The following is a 27,085-nucleotide window of genomic DNA, read 5'->3' as shown; positions in this document are numbered from 1 at the left end:
AAAAACTGCATATAATTAATCAAGTATCATAATAATCCTATCTACTATTTTCCAAAAATAATAATAATCCCATAAAAAACTACTTTAGATTTCAATTCACTCAATCCGATACTTGTAGTGGATAAATTTTTATTAATATATATTACGTATATATATATATATATATATTTTTTTTTTTTCTTTTCATTTTTAGGAAATGTTTTTGCCCATTTAGGACTATCAATTTAAGGAAATAATTAACTTATTATTACGACATTTATGCTACACATTTAGCTTATTGTTGAGGACCCAGCAAATAAGACAAAGGCATCCTCTTGGCATAAATTTTAATTAAATCATTATAATTTTGGCACATGCCAAATGCACAAATAAAAATAGCCAATAAGCCATTGGTTTAAAGGGAAGTTTACACCCTTAGGAATATAGTATCTAAGATCATTGTAATAGCAGAAAATTTCTTAATAATCTCAGCAAAAAAAAAAAAAAAATCCTAATAAAAGTTGAACATAAAGTGATAACGTCTAGAGGGTCTAATTTGGTAATGGTATAGTCATGAGTTATGACCTACAAGCTACAACATGAGAATGCGCCAATTAATAAAAGTTCAACATAAGGTGATAACTGATAACTTCTAGAGGGTCCAATTTGGTATTGTATTTCATGCATACAATGGCGTAGCTAGCCAACTTCATCTTTCCTATTTTTAATAAGTAGCACTGTTTTTTTTTTTTTTTCTTTTTCTTATATACCTAATGTTATTTCTATTTCTTAATCTTTGATACCCTTATTACTAAAATTTTAAAGATGCCACAAATTGTACTAAATTTTTTAGAGTAATAAAGTGTATTGAAAACAATGATAAATGGGTAACAAAAATGTGATTGGTGCAACTTAAACAATATAATACATGAGTTTTTGGATTTCTCTTTCGTAACATGGACTATCTTTTTCTAAATATGTATACATACATTTGTAATATTTTGATAATTTACTAGGGGGAGTGGACTTATGGGGAAGACAGAGTTTTCCAAAATAACAAGTAAGAAAAGTTTAATTAGTAGCTTTATCTCTTAAAATATTTTGTGGAAGAAAATAATTGCAACTCTTTTTAAGTCATTGATATGCCAGATACCTTGATCATGAAAACGAATGACACTTTTAGAAGTCTTTAATCTTGTCAACATCTCACCAACTCTTTGGTCATTGTTCAAAACTTCTGTAGTCTTTTGGTTATTGTTTGAAAATTTCAAAAACTTGGAAAGTTATAATCTTAAAATTTTGGACTATATAATAATAGTTTGATGTAGACTACATAATTGCAGACTAAGCGTATGGCCATTATCAAATGTGTAGCAATCATGATATCCGGGTCAGTTTTATGCCATTTTTTTGTCATTAAACTTTAAAAAGATTTCCCCCCCCAAAGGCTATGAAAAAGCTACACTTTTTGTAAATAAACTTTAGAATGATTTTTTTTTTTTCCATTCTTAAACTATTAAAAAATATATATTACAAAAAAGAAAAAAAAATTATTCATTATTTTCACGCTTGAACTATTCAAAAAGCTTTTTTTTTTTTTTTTTTTTCAAAGAAGCATTCTCAATGGCTTAAGAACAAAGAGGAAAAATTTTAAACTTTAGACATTGTGGTGGGCCTTTTTGCAATGTTGGGCTGGGCTGCCTCCTGCTATACTGGGCCCAAGTGTTTTGAGTAAGGGAGTTGAGACCGATCCAACTGCAACTCACTTTGGTCCGGATTGTGCACAAACTACGCCTCATTTGCCAAGAACTTCGTTCACATGCCCATGGCAGGCGGAGCTACTTCGGGTGAGTCATGGCAAGCAAACATGATAATAATAATAAAAGAAAGTACTTTTGCCTTCAGACAAAGTGAATAAATAATCCCCAGTTAAAATGATAATCACAATGATAAGAAACACCTTGTAAAGAAAATGGTGGAAATAAATAGGTAAGACATGAGTTAGCAAAAGAAAGAAAAAGATCAATCTGTTTATGCCAAGTTATGTCACAGGACCAAGACCAAGGAGGGAAACCGTTTTCCTCAATGCAAATAATCTCCCAGGGAAAATCTTGCCGTGGAAACTAATCACTTTGAGGCAAGCGGACTTGAATGACTTGTGCCCAAAAGAATCTTTTGCTTTTCGCAGAGAGCAAGACTTTTAGAGGGAGAGAAGTGATCAACCTGTTGGTGCATACCTGTCATTCTATCTCTTTGTTTTCCTTCCTTATTTCTAATTTTCCTTTTTTCTTTCTTTTTCTCTCCTTTTCTCAGTACTTGTTTCCGTGTTGTGATTTTCACCTCAAGGTTACTATTACTGCCCCCTTGCTGTGCACAACAAGGGTCCTTTATATAGTGCCTGCTTTGACTGGCTTTTACTATTTTAGCCTTTAACTGCCTTTGTCTGGTCTGGGTGTCCTTGCCGACCACCATTGGTTTGTCAGTTGCTCAGCCAACACCACTTACCTGTGCTGGCTGTGCCTCTCCCCATCACCAGACAAAAGAAGGCTATTTTGTTTATTTGTTTACTGTGGCACTCTTACCTACTATAGTGTGGGTGCCCTTTTTCTCTCCATCCCTCATGGCATGCACCTAGTGATTCTAACTCATCCTTACTATTTTTAGGTGGTATGTCATCCCAGCAAGATATCTCCTCCAAAAGAGCCTGAGCAGGAACCCCAGAATAGGTTTTCCCCTCTCCCCAGTGTCAGACCATGCCCTCTTACCTCTGACCCATGACCCACCACCTCCTATATTGGCTGGGTACAGGTTGGTGAAGTCTGGGCCTTACGCATGCTTAACTTCTGCGTGTGTCCAAAACTTGCCCACTGGGTTTGCCGTGGTCTAGAGGCTTCTTTGCACATTTTGCCCCCATCCTTGAATTCTTCTGGTGTGAGCTACTTTCTATCAGTCGCTCAGCCAACACCACTTACTTGTGCTGGCTGTGCCTCTCCCCATCACCAGACAAAAAAGGCTATTTTGTTCGTTTGTTCGCCGTGACACTCTTACCCGCTATGGTGTGGGTGCCCTCTCTCTCTCCATCCCTCATGGCATGCACTTAGTGATTCCAACTCATCCTTACTTCTTTTGGGTGGTATGTCATCCCAGTAAGACATTTCCCCCAAAAGAGCTTAAGCAGGAACCTCAGAATAGGTTTTTCCCTCTCCTCACTACCAGACCATGCCCTCTTACCTCTGACCCATGACCCACCACCTCCTGTATTGGCTGGGTATAGGTTGGTGAAGTCTAGGCTTTACGCATGTTTAACTGCTGTGTGTGTCCAAAACTTGCCCGCTGCGTTTGCCATGGTCTAGAGGCTCCTTTGCACATTTTGCCTCATCCTTGAATTCTTATGGGGTGAGCTACTTTCTGATTCCTCATTCTTTATGGCCTACTCCCTTTAGGGGTCGGGCTTTGCTTGATTGTGGGTTTTTCTTCCTTCAGTCTACCCTTTTGCTCATTTCTACAGTTTTGCTACCATTTCTTGCCATTCCATTCTGCCATTCCTGCTGTGATGTTATTTGACTCCAGCCTGCTAGGCCTCTTCGGGCTCTTATTCTTCTCTCAATGACTCAATATGGTCATTTGGGCTTTGTATTACATTGCTTGTGGGCTCTTTTGTCCCATTTATTTCCTCTTGGGCGTCCTTGGCCCACTTGCTTTCCTTGGACTTCCTTGACCATTTTTCTAACTCTGCATTCCCATGGGTTTTTACTAACTCCTTTGGGTTTCCCTGGCCCAATTACCTTGTCCTTCATCCTTGGGGTTCATGGGTTTGCCATCAACCCTTTATTTTCTTTGTTTGCATTACTTCGAGCTTGCTGTGGCCCTTTCTCACTTTTCTACATCACATACTGTCGATGGGTTTGCTACTTCTCTCTCTCTAGGCTTCTTTAGGCTCATTTACTTCCTCAAGACCCATTTATTTATTTCATGAGCCTATGATCCATTATTCTTGCTGCTTGGGTTTAATGGTTTTTCTATCTATTTACTAAGACTGCGTTTGGATTAGGCTGATATGTCTGCGTCTGCGTTTTGTTTGCTTTTTTTTTTTTTTTTTTTTTTTCACGCGTTTTTTCAGATTGTGGCTACTGTTCATGCACTGTTCAATGAACAGTAGCCGCAAACTTTGACTTTTCAAACTTTTTTGACCAATCAGTGCACATCGTGTACTGTTTATGGACCCACAAATTTCATTTTTCAGCAATTTTTTTATTACAAATGGGTCCCACGGTACTATTTACACATTTAAAAATTATTTCGCTACAGTGTTTTTCAGTTTTCAGTTTCAATTTTCAGTTTTCAGCTGTATCCAAACGGACCCTAACTCTTTTTTGCCCATGTTGCTAGGCTTTTTCTTTCTACTGGGCTTCCCAAAATGAGCATCAACAGACATAAAAATAAAAATTCCTACGAACTTTAGAGACTGAAACAATATTTACCACCACGCTCCGCCATGGGTAAAACTCACCATTGAGACACGAGCACCAGAACGACGCCTTGTCCTTCTTTAGAACTCACCATTGAAAATTAGCTTGCAAGAGGAGGATGTCCAAGAGCTTATATACACACGTTTAAACTTATACTTAAGCAATGCAGGACACTAGAATCATAATACTAGATGTAATTTTAAACAATCTTACACCACTAAATATTTTTCACTTAGATGCGAATTTTAACAAATGAATTATTGGGTTAGATTTTTCACTTTTACTCTCCATACTTGTAAATTATAAAGATGAGTTTAGATCAATAAATATCTCATCTATAAAAGAATTAAAATTTAAGTTTATGTATTTAAGATGATGTATAAAAGATAAATTTATAACTTTATATATCAAATTGGAAACAATATTCAATTGAGATGAATTTTGGTAGGCCTGTTAACAACACATGGAACAAGTAATTCAATAGGCAACAGCAGTGAAAAGAGGTGTAACTTATAAATGTGGAGCCCCTCTTTAGTTAAGATTGGTGGCGATTTCAGAACTCCAGTAAAACTGGTAAAGTGGAAAAGCTGCATCCAGTCTGGCCATAGCCCACGATCACATTAATCAACATTTTGAATTAATTTAAAAAAATTGAGGCCGAAAGCTCCCATTTTTTGAAAAACAAGAAAGTGTCAAACTAGCCGTTGCATTAAAAAAAAAGCCCAAAGCACCATACCCACGCTCTCTCTACTTCTTTACTTCTTCAACTTCTACTCTCAGATCCTCTCCTCTCCTTTCAATCAAGCTTTGCTCATTTCCAAACCCTTTTTCTCAAACCAAAAAGCACACCAAGATGTTCACTGAAGGCTTGGATGAAAGCGCAATCAAGTGGGTCAAACAGGTACATTTTGTTTTGTAAAAATTATTCTCTTTTACAGAAATTCAAGTTCTTTATTCTTTGTTTTGTTCTCTTCTCCTTTTTCTTTCTATTTCAAATTATGGGTCTATCTCTAATCTGCTTTTTTCACTTTCATTTTGATTCTATGACTTTTTTTCATCTTTTGAGTTTTGGGTTTTCAGGGATCAGATTTAGAAGTGGAAGAACCCCCACTACTTCGATCTCCTCTAACAGAGAAGACTGGATGCGACCCATTTCCAAAATCTCCTCTTTCACACAGATCTTTCAATGGTGAGACTTTCAGGTCTCCCCATGTATTGCCTCCTCTCAAGTTCCACTGTGGCCTGCTGGCACCACACAGTTTGGTCACTCCTTGCCTCGACGACGACGATGAATATGAGAGCGTAGCTTCGGCACCGGACGAGGAGGATACTAATTACTCGGATTCTGAGGAAGAAGTTGATTTCTTGGATAAGCCAATCTTACAGTGCTATAATGATGAAGAAATTTTTGGCTACACTTACAAATCTAGTACAAATTTCAGTAGAGCACATGGGTCTTCTTTGAATAAAGGAGGGTTGTCCAAGGAAAAGCTTAAGATTGAAGTACCTGAAAATTTCAGAAGATATACTACTGATGGTGAATTGGGTAATAGAAAATGTGCTCAGAAGGGTTCCACTACAGCCCCAAGTGGTGGTGGCACTGAACTTCATAAACGGGTTCTATTCAATCTACATGTAGGACTTGATGTAATATTATTAACATTTAAGACAGTTGAAAAGACTCTGTTAAATAAAGAATGTTTCTTTCTCATTGTGATTTATGTTGGTGATGATTTTAATATAGGGTCCTCCAACTCATGGAAGTGTGCAAGGTTTAGAGGACTTGGGAACTCCAAGTGCACCTCCCATAGTTGCTGATATCGGATGAGAAGAGAGAAGCTTTGAGGTCGAGGTTGACAGTCAACAGCGGAGAGCTTCTGAAGGTTTGTCAGAAATTGATCTACCTGACGAAGGGTTATGCCCAACAAGAGTATCAGATAGATTTTTTGAATGTAAAGAAGGTTTAGCAGAATGGAAGTCAGAGTCCTTTGAAACCAATGAACTCGGGGACAGGTATTGTAGTTTTTAACCTCATTAGACCTTTCTTAGTGTGGCCTAACATGTGGAATTTTCATTTTTAAATTGGAGGTTGAGTGGAGACAAGGTTCGAACTTAGGACTACCTGCTTGATACCATGAATTATAATTTGTCACAAAAGCTTAAGCTGATAGGAATGGGTGAATTTAATCATTTTACCATTATTCTAACAACTTGAACATTTTGTTGCTCTTTATTTCTCCCTCAATCTTGTATTGCAGAGTAAACAAATCCATAAGTGGTGAAAAGGAAACAAAATTTTCTTATTTTCAAGCCAGCCAATTGGATCATTCACCTTATTATAACACCAGGTACAATCTATTTGAAATTCCATTTGATAATAGTCATTAGGAGATTGTTGTCTACTGCTATATCCACAAAAATTAATCCTTTTGTGGTATCATCTCTTTATTTTATCAACTTCAACCAATTTTATTTCTATGTCAATATTGGATTCTAAAATTATTGTTTTTCAATTGAATCATTGCAGTGGTCAGTATGCCTGGCAAACACTGATTTCTTATGATGCTTGTATACGCTTATGTCTAAATGCATGGGCAAGAGGCTGCACCGAAGCACCTGAGTTTCTACGTGATGAGTGTATTGTTCTCAGAAGTGCCTTTGGGTAGGTTGTCTTTGGCTGATGCTGGTGAAAATTAATATAACTGTTTAGGTCATGGCTAGTTACAACTTTTATCGAGTATTTCTCCTTGTTCTCTGATTGTATAGTTTACACAATTTTTTGTTACAACCCCGAGCTGCACAACCAATGGAAGGCAGGACTACCAAGAGTGTTGAACAAATATGCGGTTCAAAGACAAAGAAGGTTGTTGGAAAAATAAGAGTGGAAGGTAAAATCTGATTGTTGTAATACAAAGTTTTATATTCAAATTAACTATGTGGAAAGATGTGTTTCGAGTTACATAACATCCCACTAGCTATATAAGACCACAAGATTATAACTTGATTTAGATTGTCTTAATTGGTATACTTGCTTTGTCTATGGTTCTATTTCTTTGAAGGTCCTTATATACATTAAATACGTTCAAGTATTTCTTAAAGGATTCTATACTGATTATGAATTTGCTATTATCATTTTCCAAACAGAACATGTGGAGAAAGCAATTCTTCTTTAGATTTAGATCCTTTAAAATGTATTCTTAATTAGAACTAAAGTGAAGTTTTTGGATAATGTCAGTGAGGAAACTTCGAGTAATACCAAGGAGGAAGCTTAAGAGCACATATTCACAGAGAGGTGCAATCTACATGCAAGCGGGGGCAGAGTATGTTCGGCATGTTTCGTCACTGTTGAAAACTGGCATGAATTCTCTGAAGATTGCCTCATTCTCAGTGACATCAGAAGGTTTGTTCTAAGAAATATTTTGTAATATGTTTTACTTATAAATGTGACTATAAATACACTTGTTGAGCCTAAGATAATGAAACTTCCAGTAAATCTACCATCTATAGTAAATAATACCAGCAACTAGCTCCATTAATGTTACTCTAGATCTTATTAGAGTCAAAATCATACTCATTAAAATTTTGTAACAATTTATTGAGCTGGTCATTTTGTACCTTTCTCAATCATAATCATCAAATCTCCAGAGATTAAATGCTAAAAGAATTATTCTCCTCAGGATGCTTTTAGTGGTTTTCACTTCATGTCAATCTTACATACCTTAACAATATTAAGGATTGTTTATACCTTTAAAACTTCACACTAAATTGTTTCAGTAGACATCTCATAATTATCTTTTCATGCTTGTAGAGCCACTATCATGCTTATTTCAATTGAAGAGTGCTACAGAAGATACTGAAGTAGAACCAGGTTCTGCTATTTTCTTGCACCCTGGAAGTGGTGACTGCCATGTCTTGTAAGTAGTTATTATTATCATGTCTTGTACGTACCATTGCTTGTGCCCTGGAAGTGGCCAGCTTTAATATTCTTTCAGTTCGGATAATAAACATGCTTGACAGGATCCAGATTTTAAACACCGAAACTTATTAGTCTGAAAATTCTTAACAATATGATGGTGTTGATGGAAAGAATTGTAAATTGGGTCATTGGCTTTTGATTTTATGTCGAAAAGTAGTAAAAATTGGACCCAATAGGTCTTGATGTTATATTGGCATTTGACTTAAAGCATGTCCTTTTTTATGCTTGTTTAGTGGTGATTTTTGAACAATGTACATACTTAAGGTTGTTATGTTATATTCTGAAGCATAGCTTACAACAACCAGATCATAGGTGAACCCCTTTAAAGGATGTCACTTGAATTTTTAGAGATAAATGTTATCCATGAGTAGTGAGGGAGATCTTACACATGTATGTAATTTCAGTTACCCAGAGAGCCAAGGGGATGCTCTTTTGGTGGAAGTCCAAGACGCAAAAAAATCAGTCCAAGGTCGAACTACAATTCCAGTTTCATCCCTTACTGACAACCCTGTACGTATCCTTCCTTCATCTTCAATATCTTATATAGGTATAGAGGTTATCTTACACAATCCTTATGGTATTTATTGTGGCTGTCTTACCATGCAGAGTGACAGAATTAGGTGGTGGCCCATATACCATGAAGATCAAGAATGTGTTGGAAAGATCCAGCTTTTTATTGGGAGTACAATCACAAACAATGAGACTAATCACATAAAGGTTTCATGTCCTTCAGCTCAACTGATCTGACTACCACAGATCTTCACTTTCCAGTATAGTAAAATAACATATTCATGGACAGTTGAATGATTTAAATATATATTCAGTTATGAAAGTGCAAACTACTAGTTTATACTTTTTACTTCATATGAAACTTGTTTAGAAAGGCTCAATAATGGATTTAAGTGATATTTTAAAGATTACGTCTTAAGTTTGTCATTGTTGTTGTGCTTTTTGTTTTTGCTTTTCCTGTAGTAATACGAATATTTATAAGGATGTGAATTGTTTCAGAAGCTGTATGTGTCAGATATCAGAATCTTATTACCAGAATTGAAAGAGATTATGGATTCAGTAATTTCATCCGTGTTAGGAGTTGGACTGGAAATAAATACTATTCATTTTATCCATATTCCAAGTTGGATCAGATAGTATGCGTGTGTTTGATCATTGCAGCTCTATAAGCGGAACAGTTTCTACCTTATTGTGTTTTATATTAGATTGTGCTCAGTTTCCATTAGTAGAATAACAAACTGCGGTACAAGTGATGATATGCGAGTGTGATTCAGGGAGCTGGTGTCTCTGCTTGCTTGTGTAAATCTAACTTCAATCTGTCTTTTCTTAACATGTTACAGAGTGCACCTGTTGTAGAAACTCTAGCCTATGATTTATTGCTGGAGGCAGCAATGCGTGCACAGCATTTTCATTCCCGGAACTTGCGGTTACAGGGACCTTGGAAGTGGTTGTTGACTGAATTTGCAGACTATTATGGTGTTTCTGATTCATATACTAAGCTGAGGTACTACACAAATGTAATTTTGTCAAGTCAGTTCAAAGTTACTAATAATAGTTCACTTTGTTTTTAAAGAAGTAACTAATAAATTTTAAACTGAGCTCTAACCCTCTCAATGCTTTCACTTACCTTGGCTTTATTTGCAGATATCTTTCTCATGTCATGAATGTGGCGACTCCAACAAAAGACTGCTTAGAGCTCGTGAATGAATTGCTTGTACCCATAATAAAGGCTAGAAGTGAGAGAAGTTTGACAAGACAGGAGGTAAGCATCTTTAGAAGATCCACATTTTGTCCCTTACCATTTACTGATATTTTAAATCAAATTGTGTGCTTTTGATTTACTAATAAGTGATAGTGGCCAAGTAGATTTTTTTGATGATGATTGCTTTTTTTTAAATCAAATTGTGTGCTTTTGATTTACTAATAAGTGATAGTGGCCAAGTAGATTTTTTTGATGATGATTGCTTTTTTTTTGGTAAAAACTTGAAGTGGTAAGTACCTGGTGGTTGACGCAACAAAATTAATCAATAGAGATCATTGCTGGGATTAATGGGAAAAAATTATCTACCTTTGTCCATTTGAGTAACAACAATGCACACCAAACAGGCAGAGCCTCTTGATGTTGCTAAGGAGTGAAATGATGATAAAATTTTCTTTTCTTTTCAGAGCTAGGGCTTCTTAGATTGTGGAAGAAACATATGGAGCCATGTTCTCTATGTTATCTTTCAATTTCCATTTGCATTCCTACTGCTTTGCTGTAGAATTTGGGCCAATTTGAGATTGATCTTTTTCTTTTTGTCATAAATTGGTCCAATTTATGCCTGTGAGAATTTCTATTTTGTTCATGAATTTCTATTTTGTTCATGTGTGACCCTGTGGAAAAGTATCTTAGTTAACACTTCTCTTGTCCTGATGTCTTGCAGAAAAATTTACTATTGGATTGTGAAACCCAGACAGAGAGTCTATTGGAAAATGTTTTTGAGAACTACAAATCATTAGATGAAGACTCTCCTACAGGGTTAGCAGACTTGTTTGGTCCAATGCAAGAATCTGCAGCACCAGCTCTAGCACCTGCTGTCCAAGTCTACACTCTCCTTCATGATATCCTATCTCTAGATTCCCAAAACACGTTGAGAAACTATTTGCAGGTAAGTTAAACTTGTCACTAATGATAACATACCATTATACACTACTTTCTCAAATAGGCTTGCAAATATAAATGCAAATAGAAGATGAAATTTCTGGTTTAATGTTTGTTCAACTGATGTACCAGTCCAGACAATATAGGGCCTTCCATGCAATATTCTGCCTTTGGACATTTGTTCTTAAAAATTAGACTAGACTAGATAGCAGGAGAGAAAGAGAGAGACTCTCATGCAGCCTGATGCAACTGACCTCTTAGCTCCTACTGAAATCTTCCACACGTCACATGACAGTTTCCCAACATATTTATTAGTGGGCTAATGGGGAATGGGACTGAAGGCATGGTATATAAGTGATTAGCCATATAATATCTCATTGTATGAACTAGCAGCAGGACTTGTCTGTCTCCTTTTGCACTTTTCTTTGTCAAATCAGGCAAAATGAAACTCTAAACCAAATGGAAGTTATTTGCAGACAGCAGCAAAAAGGAGATGTCGGAAGCACATGGTTGAGACTGATGAGTTTGTCTCCAACAACTCTGAAGGTTTCTTGATGGACTCCATTACCATCTCCACAGCATACTTAAAGATGAAGAATCTATGTATAAACATAAGTAAAGAAATTCAGGCAGACATCAAGATCCACAACCAGCATGTACTCCCCAGGTACTGGCAATTTGTCCTTAGAACACTTACTAAAACCTTAAATGGTTCAATAACTCATGTATGACACAGGAAAGGATCTTAAGTTTCTGAGCTCATAAGACGTGAATACTTGCTTCCTACACACCTCTACTTCCCAAGTGCCTCAACTGCCAAGACCACATACCAGAAGAAAAAAAAAAATCCTTTTATTATTTTAATTTCTTTCTTTCTTTCTTTCTTTCTTTTTATTTTAGATGGTGAGTCAGCTTTAGCTACCAGATTTCTGTCAAATTTTGTTTTCTTTTTTTTCCATATTGAGTTTTGAAATCATTTTCTTTTTGTCAAATTTCAGTTTATTGATGGATTTACAGTTTTAGATATTTATAAATTTCTAAATGTTTTAATTTTGTATGCTTTTATTGTATCATATATCTTCTGACACATATGCTATTTCCAGCTCCATTGACTTGTCAAACATTGCTGCTGCCGTTTATAGCACTGAGTTGTGTAACAGGCTTAGAGGTTTCCTTGCTGCATGGCCTCCAGCTAGCCCACAGCCACATGTAAATGAACTGTTAATAGCAACTGCTGATTTTGAAAGGGATCTTGAATTATGGAATATCAGGTTTGTGAAAGAAAATCCAAGCTCCTTATTAGATATAATAGAAGAAGTTCTCATATATTTGAATTACTGACAATGTAGCAAAAATGTGGTAGCAATACAACTTGCATCCTATTGTAGAAGTGGAAGCTTCTTTTCTGACATGCTATTTTCTGTTTCTTTAAGTCTGGTGCAAGGTGGTGTAGACTCCAGGAATTTGTTTCACAATTATATAATGGTGTGGGTGCAAGATATGCAACTTAATTTACTTGAGCTTTGCAAAGCGGAAAAGGTATATGCATTGATCTGAAACAAAGCAAATATATTAGTGTTAATGACGAAATTGATTAACTTATTCGGTCCAAGTTAATGATGCAGGTGCCATGGTCAGGTGTGATGACAAATCATTCCACTTCACCATTTGCTGAGGAAATGTACGACAAGATTAGAGACAGCCTTAATCAGTATGAAGTGGTAATCAATCGATGGCCTCAGTACTCATTGATTTTGGAAAATGTAAGTTATGATTTTCTTCCTACAGTTATCATCAAAGCACCTAGTATTCCCTCTCTTCCCCCCCTCCTCCCCAAAAAAGTCAGAGACACGTGTGTTACAGATCTTTAGTCCTATCTTTGTAAGCATTTGTGTGCTTCTGTATATGCATTTTTTCCCACAATTCTTGCTTCTGCTAACACTTTGCAACTGGTTTATTGATTCCTGAAAGGCTTCTGCAAATGTGGAAAGAGCAATCATAAAAGCACTGGAGAGGCAATACAATGATATTTTGACACCTTTGAAAGATAGCATACAGAAGAAGCTTAATTTGCAGGTTCAGAAGCTCACAAGAAGGCAATCAGTGGCAATCTATTCTGTTCCTAATCAAGTGAGTGCTTTGCATGCAATTATTCCAGAGCATGGTATTAATATATGGTCAACAGGAATTTAAAAAGTTGCCTGAATTGAACCGAGTTCAAATTTAGTCAGTAACACACAGACAGACATATTGGTGTTTGCATGTGTATCTGTGGGACTTGCAGTTCTTTATATATTAATATATCTCACTGTTATTTTCTTTTCAACAGTTGGGAACTTTTCTAAATACCATGAAGAGAATTCTTGATGTCCTACACTGTAGAGTGGAGGAAATTTTAAAGTCATGGGCGGCATGTCTTCCTGTCATGGGTGATAAGAAGTCACTATTTGGAGAGCAGATGAATGGGATCACAGTTCTCTTAAGAACAAAATACAAGAATTACTTGCAGGCAATAGTAGGGAAGTTCATTAGCAATGTAAGCAATCCAACAACCTTTGAGTCCTACCCCACAGTCAAGTGCCTTTTTACTAATTTCTGTTCTATTTTACTACCATTCAATCTGCTTGTAAATGAATTTCAATGTATTGTTCTTTGTCATGTTGCTGATCTTTTACTCCGGATGAGTGAAAAAATAATCAACATAAGTTATAATTTCTTTGAAAATGATTGTATCAGATGCAAGCTAATAGAAATACACGACTCAAAAGGATTTTAGAGGAAACAAGGGAAGAAGATGGAGAGGCTGAGGTCCGTGAAAGAATGCAAATGTTGAGTTCTCAACTCATTGATTCTATATCCAACTTGCATGAGGTCTTTACAAGTCACATATTCATTGCAACCTGTCGCGGATACTGGGATAGGATGGGACAGGTGAAGAGAGTGTCATATTTTATTACCTCATTTACTAAATTTCTTTTCAACTCTAATTTATTTCAAATTTTAAACTGTTTGAACTAGATTGTTCTGCATTTTCTCGAAGACAGAAAGGAAAATCGAGTATGGTATAATGGATCTTATTATGCTCTTGGGGTAAGTGAATTTAAGATCTATTCTCTTCTTTGAACTTTATTGGCATCATTAGTTGATTGTATATCAACAAGGATCATATCTGAAATACTCTGTGTGTCAATAGAAGGGGGGAGTGCATTGTAGTTCATGATCATTATGCATTTTGTATCTGCTCAAGTTTATGATGGGTGCTGCACTAGTGTAGTTATTTCTCATGTTTCTTCACAAACTTATACCATTCATCTGATTTTATTTTAATTGTCAGATACTAGATGACACTTTTGCATCGCAAATGCAGCGATTGCAAGGAAATTCCCTCCAAGAGAAAGATCTTGAGCCCCCTCGTTCAGTAATTGAAGCTCGATCAATTCTTTGCAGAGACACAGCAAATGCAACAGATTCATCGACCTTTTTCTATGTTTAGGATTTAACACTTCTCCAACACCAAATTCATGCATCAATATTGTCATATATTCCTACCTGAGGTGTATAGCACTACAATAATTTTTTTGTGCAGAATTCATTATATTCTTTTTGTGTATTTCTATGATATTTTGGGTAATAAGGCCATGTAGGTAATACCCAAACCCCCCCCCCCCCCCCCACCCAAAAAAAAAAAAAAAGGAAAAAAAAAAAAGGCTATGTTTCGATTGCATATAATTTTTTGCTTATTATCAAGAAATTAATTTCAAAGCAGATGTTCTCATTTCTGTGTCTTTTTGTCAAATTTCTTTCTTATTCTTCCTGTCCTCATGTAGAATCTCAGGAATACTCTTACAATGGTAAACATTTGCTGGTACAGGGCTGCATGTAACTGTTAAAAACTTACTGCCGTACCCCTGCAGCTAAGGAATCATTTTCATCCTTTAATCAGTGCATTACCATTTATTAAAATTTAGATTTTCAACAATGTAACATAGAGCTCATCTCAGCCCGTTTGGTAGAGGAGTTTGAGTAATGTTCGTATTTTTTTGAAATACGTGTAGATGAAAAAGTGTGTGGAAATGCGTGTAATGTTATTTAAAAACTGAAAACATGTTGCTAAGATGCTCTACCAAACGGACCTTTAAATCTTTGCATGCTTCTTGTGTGACGGTCACTTATACCAATTCATTTGAGCTCAAGGGATAACAAGAGATAAAAATCCATATTTTAGGTAAATGATCATGACATACAAGGAGCACACTAAGATCTCGATATTAGGGACCTCTTTTCAAGTTGAAATTAATATGGACCCCTATTCTAGAGAAGGAGGAGCGTAAATTATCTAGATGGAAGAGACTAGACTTGTGGAGCTTTCCTAATTATTATTTATCCTTATTTACCATCCCAGCTAATGTGGCAAAAAGGATTGAGGGATTATACTTCTTGTGGGTGTGAGGGAGGTGCGTTCTCCAACATTTGGTGGGATGGGTATGGTTTGTATGCTTGTTGTTCACGGAAGCTTGGATATTAGGAAGCTTGCAATTTTTAACCAAACTTTGCTGGGTAAGTGGCTTTGGCACTTTGGAGTGGAGAAAACACGTGTATGAAGGCGTGTATTGCATTTAAGTACGGCGTAGAGTGGGATAAAATTTTACAGTACACCCATTTGGATGTAGGCATTGGTAGTCTGATTTGGTGTTGGCATGACCGTTGGTGTGGAGATCAACCTTTGACAATGAGTCATCATCTTCTCTTGTATAATTTTCAACAAATAGAAACAAGTTAGTGGAGTCTTTGTGGGTGAGATAAATAGAGGAGGAACGGATGAGATGAGATGTAAGATTTCGTCGGGATTTTAATGATTGGGAGTTAGAGTTGGTAGCCTTATTTCCTAGTCTTATTTACTCTAATATACCTCTTAGAGAGGGCCGTGATAGAATGAAATAGATGTTGAAGAGGAGTGGGGTTATACATGGTGGCTTTACTTTGTTATTTGGACTGCGGCTTGGGGAAACATCCTTATTTACAAGAACCTCATTATGCAGGGTTATACATTAGTAAGTCGGTGTTGGATGTGGTTATACATTAGTAAGTCAGTGTTGGATGTGTCAATGTTGTGGGGAGACAATAGATCATCTGTAAAGCTTTGAGTTGTAAAGCTTTGTTTTTCAATCCTTTGGGATTTAGTTTGTTACTGAAAAAAGGTCATTGATTTGCTATTTGGATGGAGAAATTGACTTGCTAAGCGTTCACGGGAGATTTGGAACCCCTCATCAAGGGTGAAAAGAAAGCACAGAGATAAAGGCGCAAAATAAATCGGATCTGTTGGCTGTTAGTGTTATTTCTTTCTTTACAACCCCACCATAGTTTAAAGGCCCTTCAGCCCCAAAGCTAAATAAGAAGTCAACTTCCCATAGTAAAGTTGTGGATCAGCCCATATCTTCATAAACAATGGGGTTCCCCAGTAAAAATAGTGACTGCATGTTATTTAAACCAATTACAGTACCCCTATCATAACAAGAAAGAATGCAAAAAAAAAAAAAAAGATGTTCACATCATGATGCAACTAAGCAGGAAAGGACACTGGCAGCTTCAATTTCTTTCAAAAATAGTGGCCATAAAAACTAGCTGGTCAGTTAAGTCAGAATGAAACTTAAAACAAGTAGCATGATCATAAAAAAAAATAAAAAATATCAATCAAGATACAGCCAGTCAGCAGCTGACTAGAAAACCCAGAACCTATTTGCAATTTATACATAATTGTAAATACCAAGATCCTTTGCAAAATATATAGACTGTAGCCTTCCCCTAAAAAGTAATTTCCATTTCCTGCACAGATGGTCAACTTCCTTTTCCTTGTTGGATTTGCTGAAGAAGAGCAGCTGCCAACTGTAAAGTTGCCTGCAGTCGTTTCTGTGGATCTGCTTCTGCTTCTGCTTCTTCCTGCGCAGTATTATTTTGCAGAAGTTGATTTCCCTGAGCTGCTGTCTGAAGTTCTCTTTGAACCATGTGAGGCACTACAGGCGCATTTGATGTCCGCTGTTGTGGCTGCTGAAACTGTTGAACTTGACTAAAATGCGATGTTGAAAGCTCAGAATTAACTTGATTATTCTGTGGAACATATCTCTGGGATGTTCTTAATGGGTTGTCAGACTCGTTCATTGTGTTTATCTGCCTAAAATCATCACCCATAGATAGATTTGGAGTACTCCCAGACTGTCTCTGCTGCCCAAGAAGAGATGATGCCAGCTGTGCAAGTTGATCTGGTTGCAGGGCTCCAATAGGCATAGACATAGAAGCTGAAGTTTGGGTTCCCTGAATAGATGACTTGCTATTTCCAGATAATGGAATACCAGAAATTCCACCTTTATAATGACTTTCTTGCATTCTGTTTGGCAGGACTGAATGATGCTCCTGAACAACAGGAACAGCACTATTGGATGCCCGTGATGGTACATTTCTGGTACCAGAAATTGAATTATGCAGATTGTGAGAAGAGAAATTTTGTCCCAACATAGGGTTTCCCTGACGTGGTGGATAGTCATGCCTGTTCCCATTGTAGGAGTCGGATATACCACTGACTGCATGAGCAGAACCTGAAAATGATGCAGGTGGAGCTGATGTAACCACATTCCCTGAAAAAGATACATTGGGAACTCCTGCTAATTGAGGAATAGCTCGCATAGGTGTTGATGGCTTTGTGTATGATGAATCCCTGTTAATGGGCACTACATTTGTATTATTTCTCTCATTTTGATGGTGAAGAGACCCAAAATTGGAACCAGGGTGCTCTAACCTCAAAACAACACCAGAGATACTCAGTTTCCCAGGTACTTTAAGTACTTTCTGTGAAAAGTCTGATGGGGGTACAAGAAACAAGGTGGTCTTTTCATCCAACTTAGCAACTGCTGCTCGCTGTTTCTCTCCAAGATAATGCATGAATTCATTATAGAATCCCATGTCAGCATCAGTTTCTGGTACAAAGAAGACAACCCAGGCATTAGCCGCTTGATAGTAATGCTTTGAGAGCATGTCTAGACCAGTTCTTGCTGTGCAATCTAAGAATTCAGGCCTGCAGCACAATATTAGAGTTGTTAAAAATGAGTTAGAGTGGGAGTGGGAGTTCAACAGCTAGGTGGTAAAAAGAAAAAAGAAAAAGAGCATTTGTATCCTCTACTCTGAGTTCTATAGTCTCAGCAACTACATAACTGCATTTGAATTTCCCACAGAATTAAAACATACTACTATATCAACAAAATATTTCAGAACAAATTATCATATATAGAAACCCTTATATGCATTGAACACTGGGATTCTTTGGAGAGCAGAACGGATATTTTTTCCATTTCCATGGGGCACCTAAATGCATCTTCAATGAACATATGTACTTACAGATAAAAGAATAACATGATAGAAATTAATGCATTTACTTGTATAAAACTAAGTCAAAGCCATTTAGCAACTATAGAAGAAGACAGGCGCAAAAAGAAAACAAACGGGCAACTGGAGGCCCTTTTCACATCCACACTCCTGTTTAAAACATATCATGACAACTATCCAGAAATCTCCAATTAAGAATGTTTTTACTACTTACAACATCATGTCCAGGACTTTTCCCACAGGAAAGCAGCGAGCTCGACAGACGGGAGTTCCTCCCTTTGCTATAGTCCCTTCCCATTTCCATTCGGTCATAGAAGACTGATCAGATTCAGGTGTAAATCCTTTTTTCTCAATAGGATTTGATGGCAGAGAACCAGAACCCATCTGGAAATTTTCATAAGATTCTTTCCAGTGATCACTCCTTTCTCCATGAGGTACAACTAAATTCATTGTGCGATGAGGGATCGGTTTATACCCAACAGGTACAGCCTCAAAGCTCCTATCAAAGGCCTCAGGTTGGGAAAAATCAGAGAATACCTTAGGGAACATATGTTTCTCTTGCTCAAAATCAGAAAAAGGATGCTCTGGAAGGTCTTTTTCAGGTGGAAAGGAGCCAGTCTTCAATTTCTTGGCTCCATGAAAGAATTGGACATCTTCTGGTAAGTCCCATGGCTCATCATAGAATGGACTTGTTTGACGAAATCTCTGAGGATAATCATGTGAATGTCTCTCTCTAGTAGGACTACTGTGATGTTCATAGATGTCCTGTGATAGTCCTAGAGAATCCACTTCTCCAAACCTTCTCTGCTCAGATGTATCATTTCCACCAGCCCATAAAGTGCGCTTCCTATTAAAACTATAGGCATCAGAATCTCTAGGATCCATATCTGATACAAATTGAGGAGATCTTACGCCAAGATCTCCAGATAAGCTCCCAAAATTCCTATCCTGCCGAAAGTTCTCAGATGATCCTGAGCGAACATTTGACTTGAAATGTGGTGACAGTGAGGAGTTCATTGAGCTCCTTCCACTGTTGGATGAGCCAGCTTCATTCTTTGCAAAACAAATATGTACACGGGGATTGCCAAATAATTTTCCCTGGAGAGTTTCTTTTGCCCTGCAAGCTGACATTACACTCCTGAATCGAACAAAGGCATAACTACGACCAGGAAATGCAGTAATCTTCTCAATCTCACCAAATGGTGAAAAAGCCTTCCCCAAGATCATTTCATCAACCTTCAATAATGATGGAAACCCTATCCACAAAACTGGACTAGGCTCTAAATTTTTGTCATTCAAATTGGATTTGTCAGGATAAAAAGGATCAGGACTAATTTGGCGTGCTCTGAACTCCCTTTGAGAGAAAGGAGATCCTCTCGACACTGAGCGCTGTTCATCTCGACGTTGAGAGTAATCTTCATCACGTGATGCTGTTGATGCCTTGTCCTGTGATTAAAAATCTCATTAGGTTCAAGTGCAAAATCTACCTGTATTCAAAGCAGTCAAATTATTAAATACGAGTTGGACTTATGCTTCAGAACGCATTTCAGAAGAAACTAAAAAAATTGCAACTAAGCTTCGACCTAATAGAACTGACGGTCTCACAATAAAGGAATTGGTACTAGGCTTCAAATATATGATGCATGGAAGATGGGAGAAATAGAATTAAATTTGTATCGAAGTGTGTGTGACTAACAACTCTGTTCCAGAAACTATTAGGAGGATATATGGGATGATTAGGGGCAAGGCAATCTTCATAATTTATTTACTTAACAAATAGAGATGGACAACTGTCTCCTGCTGATTTTACAAATTCGAGATGAATCCACCGTTAGTTTTTCTTCTATTAAGTTTCTCTCATGCCAGAATCTTTCCTTATGGCAGGAATGCATCCACTACAAAGCACCCAAAAATACTAAGTGAAATTGTGCATATGACATGACACACCAAATCATCATGTTTATTAGGTAGGTCAGGCGATCCTGATGCAACCTTACAACATAAAGCACAAGCACAATATAAGACTAATCAAATACAGGCCACGTGAATTTGAAAACTTAATCAGCACAAAAGACATTTTCTAACCATCATCTGATCAAGACAACAACTACAACAACAAACAAACCTTATTTCCAAAATTCTGGGTCGGCTATGGATCTTCAACAAAACTAGTTAAGGTCAGCCACATGTATTCTTTTCCAACATTGTATTCTATCCAAAGTACTCTTTGTTACTTTTTTAATTGACATGTCATTTTTTACTACTTCCGTTAATGTTACTTTTGGTCTTCATCTACCTTTTTTTGCTCCCTCACTTGAATCAACTCAGTCTTTCTCACTTGCGCATTGATCGTCTACCTCTAAACATGACTAAACCATCACAAGACCAAGTTCAAAATCTAGCCCACTTAAACCACTAATGAATAGGGAAACCAAGATTCAAAGAAGACAACTAGTATGTATTTGGAAGCACCCTAATCATGCTCTTATAGAAAATAAATAGGTGATGAGGAGAACAATTAAAAACCTCTTTTGCATTGTCAACAAAAGCCCACCCTCATTTCATGAAGGAACCATTTTCAGGACAATGATTTTCCTGTCAGGAGTTGAGAGAGAATACTTTGACATCTATGTCAAATACTTGAGCCACTCAGGAAGAGCAAAGTAGGAGTGAAACAAGAAAACTTGTCAAATGTTTGAACAGTATGTCAGCAACAATACCTTCATAAAGAAATTTAGAAGGGCTGAAGTCATTTTGGCTGCTTTCAAACAAGCTTGACCCTCAATTGATGAGTGAACCGTGTTCAAGACAATGGTTTGCTTTAATTTCCCAATAAAAGGGAAGAACAAAAAAATCTTCTCATTAGTTGGCATTACCAAAAAAACTACCACTGCAAAACAATAAAAGTCCTACAAGGAGCATACATTGATACAAAGCTCATGCAATAACAATGCTCGGTTTGCTCAGTTCCCTAGTTAAACTATCACTCTCTCTGTCTGCTTCCTCTTCAGTGGAGACAGATTTGAACTTCTATAATAAGTGGAAACCTTCTAATGAATGAATAAGCCTGGTCAGGAAAAAATATGCTCAAGCATGAACAACTCAACTAATTAACCCCACATTAGTATTTTTAATCTCATACTGTTTTTCATACAGGAACCAAATATAATTGAAAGGTATGCAAAGAATCCCAATAATTGCTTCAAGAACCAATAAAGGTATCCCAACAATATTTTCAACCAGCTCACTCAATACAAGCCCTAATTTTTAACCACCTATGAAATATGAAAACAAAAGCAGAGGAGACAGAAGCAGAAGATATTAACATATACTTTAAACAAACTAAAGATGAATCAATTAGACATGACATGGCAATGCAATGCCACCAAAGAATTGATGCAGCAAAAACCAATACCGTGCTTATATAGACAACTAGGAATAAACCGTAATTCTAACTGACACAGGAAAACCCTAATTCTAATTCCAAATTACTAATGAAACTTAATTCTAAATGACTTGGGAAATCCCAATTATTGAATTACACACAATACCTTTGACTCTAGGAAATTAAATAAAAAATACTAATAAACCTAATAAACTACTAATACCTAAAATAAAATACAAGTGACTCCATAACTAAGTAAAACTAAATTAAAATAAATATTTTTTGTGCTTCCCCCATAAGGAATGTTCCATCAGCTCCAATTAATGGGAAAATATTTCAACTTAGTGTGCGTTTGGGTTAGGATTAAAAATTAAAATTATTTCACTATTCAACTTATTTTTGTTACTATTCATAGGTCTCACTGCATTTTTTGGCACTATTCATAAACCCCACTGTACTATTTCAACTAATTTTTACCTTTATCTACAGTACTTTCAGTAATAATTTTTCAGTTTTAGTAAAATAAGCGGTATTCAAACACACCCTTAATCGAGTCAAACCACAATTTTTTTTTTCAACGAGCAACTGTCTATCTGTGCAGACTTGCAATTCCAAAAGGAGTTGCACAAAGAATTATATTATGTAGAGAAGGCAAAAGGCACAACTTCAGAAAGGGGCATTCTCAAACTAAAAAGATTTTATGAATAATATTTGGCTTAATCTTGTAATTGATATAGGGAAAGAAATTAGAGATGGAGAGGGGTGATAAATCTCTACCTGCATGAATGCTATTATATATTCATTGGAAAAAAGGCCAATGAGTAGCAAGATCTCACATTTGCTTAAAACGGAATCATACCACAGACCATGTCATTAAAGGATCTAGTTCTTAACAACCCAAATTACAACAACATTAAAAATAATTTGTCTACAGTAATAGAAAGGGTGATCTCCCACCATTGGAAATGCAATTAGATTTAATTGACCAGTGATTGCAAGATCTTATTAAACAGTGCTGCTTTTAAACCCATGATACTTTGCAATTCCACACTCACTTCTAAGTATCTATCAATTAAAGCAACAATTGCAGTCTATGTCTACAATTCTGTAATCTCATCAATGCGAATGAGATTTATGAACTGGATCATATGTCCTTTCACAACTCCATGAAACTTGGAGATATGATTATATATACAACATTAGTGATTCTGTTACCTGATTTTATATTTCTTTCACTAACAATTTAAACCATATAGAAATATATGATATTTAGCAATCTCTCTCATATTCCTCTTCACTTCCACAAACCGTGAAGCTTATTGCACATTTCTCAATAAATAATGTTTTTTAAAAGCACATGATCATACAAGTATTATAAAAAGGACAAAACTTAAGTACAGTACCTTAAGTGTTGTTTCTTAGGTTCCCCTTTTAAGATTTAGTCATGTGGCTATTTAACTAAAAAATACATTTCCATCTCATGAGAAAAAATTCACATGGCAGAATCTTAAAAAGGGAACCTAAGGAACAGCACCTAAGTACTGTACTTAAGTCTTGCTCTTATAAAAAACTTTGCTCTGCTCAATAAAGACATAGTTCACCCACTAATTTGACATTAAATAATGTACCTAATCCTTAGTGACTACTTCCTATTCTCAGAAATTATAACTATATAACTACCTTTGTGCAACAATATGAGCTCCCACAGATTACCATAAATATGGTCTGTGGAGTGTGGCAAGAGAAGTGATTTACATGAAGTATGTCAAACTAAAGGATAAGAAACAAAAATCAACTTCAGATTTCATATACAATTAAACAACATGGGAAAATGTATAAAAGAAATTAATGTATTTATTTTTGTTCACTTAGTCATAGTAGAATAAAAGAAACCAATCAGTGGTTGCGGCCAATACATTACAGCATATGCAGAAACTCTCTTTTTTGCTCAGGCATAGGAAACTTCATGTAATTCCTGATTTAAATACTTCAAAAGCCCTGTTTTTACAATTTCCACAGTTGCAAAAAATATTACATTGCATGTTATATTGTGTTTATGTACAGGACGCACATGGTACATACACATGAAAGAGATTAAGAGGAAGACTCAGGACCCAAAAAAAAGACCAAAATTAAGATCACTGGGATGTTAAGGCAAACCCAAAATAAGTAGGTGTTGTTTGGTAGAGTATACTTGACCAGAATTTGCACCCTCTAAGCTGCTGCTTTTGTGCTACACTAAATACTCAAACATTGAAGAACTGCTTAGAGTGCATCATCATTCAAATTATACTTGCAAATTTGTATTCCACAAAACACCGCATTGAATAAATCCAAGCGCTACCACTGCAGATCAAATAATATATATTTCTATCACCTCGCATTTTTAACCTTCTTTAGAAACAAAACCTTGCTTGAAAGTCCCATTAAAAAAGACTTGGTTGTTCAACAGCAACTCAGAGACCACTACAGAAGGAATAAACCAATTATTCCAACCTCTTCCCTCCACATCACAATTGAGTTTCTATCAAACAAAGCAATCAATTATCAATTAATAGAATTACTGTGTAGGCTAAATATGACATGTAGCCCAGCAGGAAGCCTGTTAAGAAGTATTTGATATGCTATGACATTGAGGTAAAATTTAGCTGCTGCAGTAACATTATCAGATGCACTAGGCCATCACACTTGCACACATTTCATTCCTCCTCACCATTCCCAACTATAATACCATATATTCAGAAGCACTAGTTAGCAGAAAGTGAAACAACAGTACTTTTGTTCTGTAAATTGCATTCCATGGATATGTAATCCTTTTTTTATCACCTCATATAAAAATGAATAGAATTATTTCAAAATGATGAGAATTCACACAAAGATAATTCCTATACAAAAGCAGCTATGAAAGGTTTTGAAAGAAGGAGAGATGAATCATGGATATCTGATGAATGTGAAGCATCAATTTTATAAAAGCATTAGTACCTGCAGGATAACATCACTTTTAGAGTGTAATTTATTGGTGATTGTTTAGCAGAAAGCAAACAGGACTTCCCAGAATATGGGTTTCCCAAGGATAATATTTAAGACCTTGGTAGACAAGTTACAAGGTGCTTTTTGTGTCAAGAAGATGAGTAAAGTACTCAGAGGATCAAATATGAAAAGATAATAACAATCTGCTCTGGCTATGATGTTCTGCTGAATGGCGTATGCCCCTTTTCTCAATTGATATGAGCCCAATTAGATACACTTTCAGAATATGTCAAAATTACTGCTCTGAGGCTATCCAGCAAGTTGCATTGTACTTAATTTTGTGATTAAAATTAAGAACAGATATTATTGGTGGACAGTTATCTAATGCATGAAGCATCCTCTTTTTAATAAAATCTTAAAGTACTTATTAAGAATGTTCCCTAAATCATAAGGCACCAAGTTAGTTATATCTTTATCATAACTGATTTGCATTGCCTCTTTAAATTCATTTTTCCCCTCATTATTTGATAAAAATAAGAAATCTCCAGAAATTTTAGAATTCATTCAAGTGAGTATTTTCATCAAGCGGCCACTGAGCAGGCGGAGTCCCATCATAACCAGGAAACGTGATGAAACCTCTACCACAATTGGCACAGATATGTCAGTTACACTCAGATTTTCTGTAATAGGTTGCAGTGCATTTGAATCAGCCATATGGATGCTTTGAGGAAATTGACCATAATGAACTATATAATCATGATTCATATGGCACCTCATGATCTTAAAAATTGTGTTCTGGACATGTTTATGTGCATACAGTTTAGTAATCCAAGAAGCAACTCAGTGACTATGGAACCATAGAATATGGATTATTAAAACACACAAGATACTGTGCATATTCCAAGAGACTTTACTTCCTCTTGTGACTCAAGCTTTTGAAGGACAAAGGATGTTTCAGATATATGTCACTCTGGAAAACATGTGCAAATCTGAGATTAAGGAAAGAAACAGCAATTGAACATACATTGGACCTGTGGTGGTCCATACGGAGGACTTATCAAATGCACTAAGATATTGGAAACCAGATTTTATTTGACATTCATGATAATCAGTAACTCATATTTCATCAATTCCTCCCCTGTCTAGCCAAATGAAAATAAAACTTCTTGTATTCCTCTCATGAATCAAGTTGTATTGGCATTGAATGAATTTGGAGAGATGAACCCTAAATAACTCATGCAATGTGGACTCTTCACCTTCTCAGTTTTTGGAGTACAATGGCTAATGCCCAAGAGTGTATTTGAACTACTTTCTGAATGGAGGAACTAGTTTAGGAACCATTCTTCATTTGCAAGGAAAGGAACTCTTTTATTCCTTTTTGTGGACTTTGTGGAAGGAAAAGAACCGATGTACTTTTGAGGGTGTAAATGCCTCAATTACTAAGCTAAAATTGTCTTCCCTAAGAACTTTTTTTTTGAATGGTCTCATGTTTTGGGACACAGTGATATAAATTCCATTGCAGATTTCATTGAACCTCTTTCATTTAGATTGTAATGTTACCTTTTGCATCTCTTCCAGACTACTTTGTGTACTCGTGTATGTGAGACGTTCTTTTTTAATAAAATATCATTGTTTATCAAAACTCTTTTTAGGATTTCAGTCAAATTGTTAGCATAATGATAAAGCAACATATAGTGGTTCTTGCTCTACTAATGACCTATATCTCAACTATTACCATATAGCCGCCTTTTAATGAAAAGCAATTCCAAGCTTTCCACAAGTAGTGTCTATTCTTATAAATATCGCTTCACTTCTCTAGCAATTTCTAATGATTTTTAATACCTAGCTGAGAATGTAAGGAGAACACCATCTTTGGTCATTCACTAAAGACTATAACCCGCTACAATACATCAATCAACTTTTAAGGTGTTTGTCCAGATGGATACTCAAGAACTCAGCCAAATACAAACATGTTGCCCCCATTTACAACAATTGGGAGAATAAGTAAATTGAATTTCTCCAACCTGTCATCACAACATAAAATGTACAACCGGAAATAAAAAAAATTTTCACTTCAAATATTCAGGAAGAATTACTTTTTAGAAGATAGATTTTTCTGTGCAAATTTGATGATCTACATCAGTTTTATGAGAAGCTCCTTCCCCATCAAGTGTGAGAAGCTGATTTTTTTTTTTTTTTTTTTTTTTTACTTATGGCAATGTCAAGTTTTTTTGCTGCTGCAATTTATTTTCTCCAACTTGCATTTGGTTTCAAAGTATTAA

At 36.1% G+C, this 27,085-nt stretch overlaps 2 protein-coding genes across 15 annotated transcripts in view; one reads left to right on the top strand and one right to left on the bottom strand.

Moving 5' to 3' along the window:
• LOC126721004 (uncharacterized) overlaps nucleotides 1-14,742 on the top strand; it is an 81,505-nt gene extending 66,763 nt beyond the window's left edge. For 3 of the 11 annotated variants that reach the window (XM_050423952.1, XM_050423954.1, XM_050423955.1), the window contains 15 exons: nucleotides 8,257-8,362; nucleotides 8,829-8,934; nucleotides 9,031-9,141; nucleotides 9,774-9,937; nucleotides 10,078-10,195; nucleotides 10,857-11,081; nucleotides 11,551-11,741; nucleotides 12,178-12,345; nucleotides 12,508-12,613; nucleotides 12,688-12,837; nucleotides 13,046-13,204; nucleotides 13,404-13,610; nucleotides 13,811-14,005; nucleotides 14,093-14,164; nucleotides 14,409-14,742. In XM_050423952.1, the coding sequence (XP_050279909.1) occupies nucleotides 8,257-8,362; nucleotides 8,829-8,934; nucleotides 9,031-9,141; nucleotides 9,774-9,937; nucleotides 10,078-10,195; nucleotides 10,857-11,081; nucleotides 11,551-11,741; nucleotides 12,178-12,345; nucleotides 12,508-12,613; nucleotides 12,688-12,837; nucleotides 13,046-13,204; nucleotides 13,404-13,610; nucleotides 13,811-14,005; nucleotides 14,093-14,164; nucleotides 14,409-14,567 (2,237 nt within the window). In that variant the 3' untranslated portion in view covers nucleotides 14,568-14,742. Of the gene's footprint in view, nucleotides 1-5,086; nucleotides 5,350-5,528; nucleotides 6,096-6,192; nucleotides 6,462-6,706; nucleotides 6,797-6,975; nucleotides 7,111-7,214; nucleotides 7,337-7,683; nucleotides 7,849-8,256; nucleotides 8,363-8,828; nucleotides 8,935-9,030; nucleotides 9,142-9,773; nucleotides 9,938-10,077; nucleotides 10,196-10,856; nucleotides 11,082-11,550; nucleotides 11,742-12,177; nucleotides 12,346-12,507; nucleotides 12,614-12,687; nucleotides 12,838-13,045; nucleotides 13,205-13,403; nucleotides 13,611-13,810; nucleotides 14,006-14,092; nucleotides 14,165-14,408 lie in introns of those variants that run through there. The other 8 variants (XM_050423950.1, XM_050423951.1, XM_050423947.1 and 5 more) reach the window with 7 other exon arrangements.
• The window catches only part of LOC126721005 (flowering time control protein FPA), an 87,760-nt gene that overhangs the window by 58,917 nt on the left and 1,758 nt on the right, over nucleotides 1-27,085 (bottom strand). For 2 of the 4 annotated variants that reach the window (XM_050423959.1, XM_050423956.1), the window contains exons 3-4: nucleotides 18,663-19,894; nucleotides 16,636-18,140 (exon numbers count right to left, since the gene is read on the bottom strand). In XM_050423959.1, the coding sequence (XP_050279916.1) occupies nucleotides 16,910-18,140; nucleotides 18,663-19,894 (2,463 nt within the window). In that variant the 3' untranslated portion in view covers nucleotides 16,636-16,909. Of the gene's footprint in view, nucleotides 1-16,635; nucleotides 18,141-18,662; nucleotides 19,895-27,085 lie in introns of those variants that run through there. The other 2 variants (XM_050423958.1, XM_050423957.1) reach the window with 2 other exon arrangements.

The sequence above is a fragment of the Quercus robur genome, chromosome 4 (genome assembly GCF_932294415.1).
Source record: "Quercus robur chromosome 4, dhQueRobu3.1, whole genome shotgun sequence".
Lineage (NCBI taxonomy): Eukaryota > Viridiplantae > Streptophyta > Magnoliopsida > Fagales > Fagaceae > Quercus > Quercus robur.
Note: the sequence above shows the minus strand (reverse complement) of the source record. Positions and strands in the feature narration are given on the sequence as shown.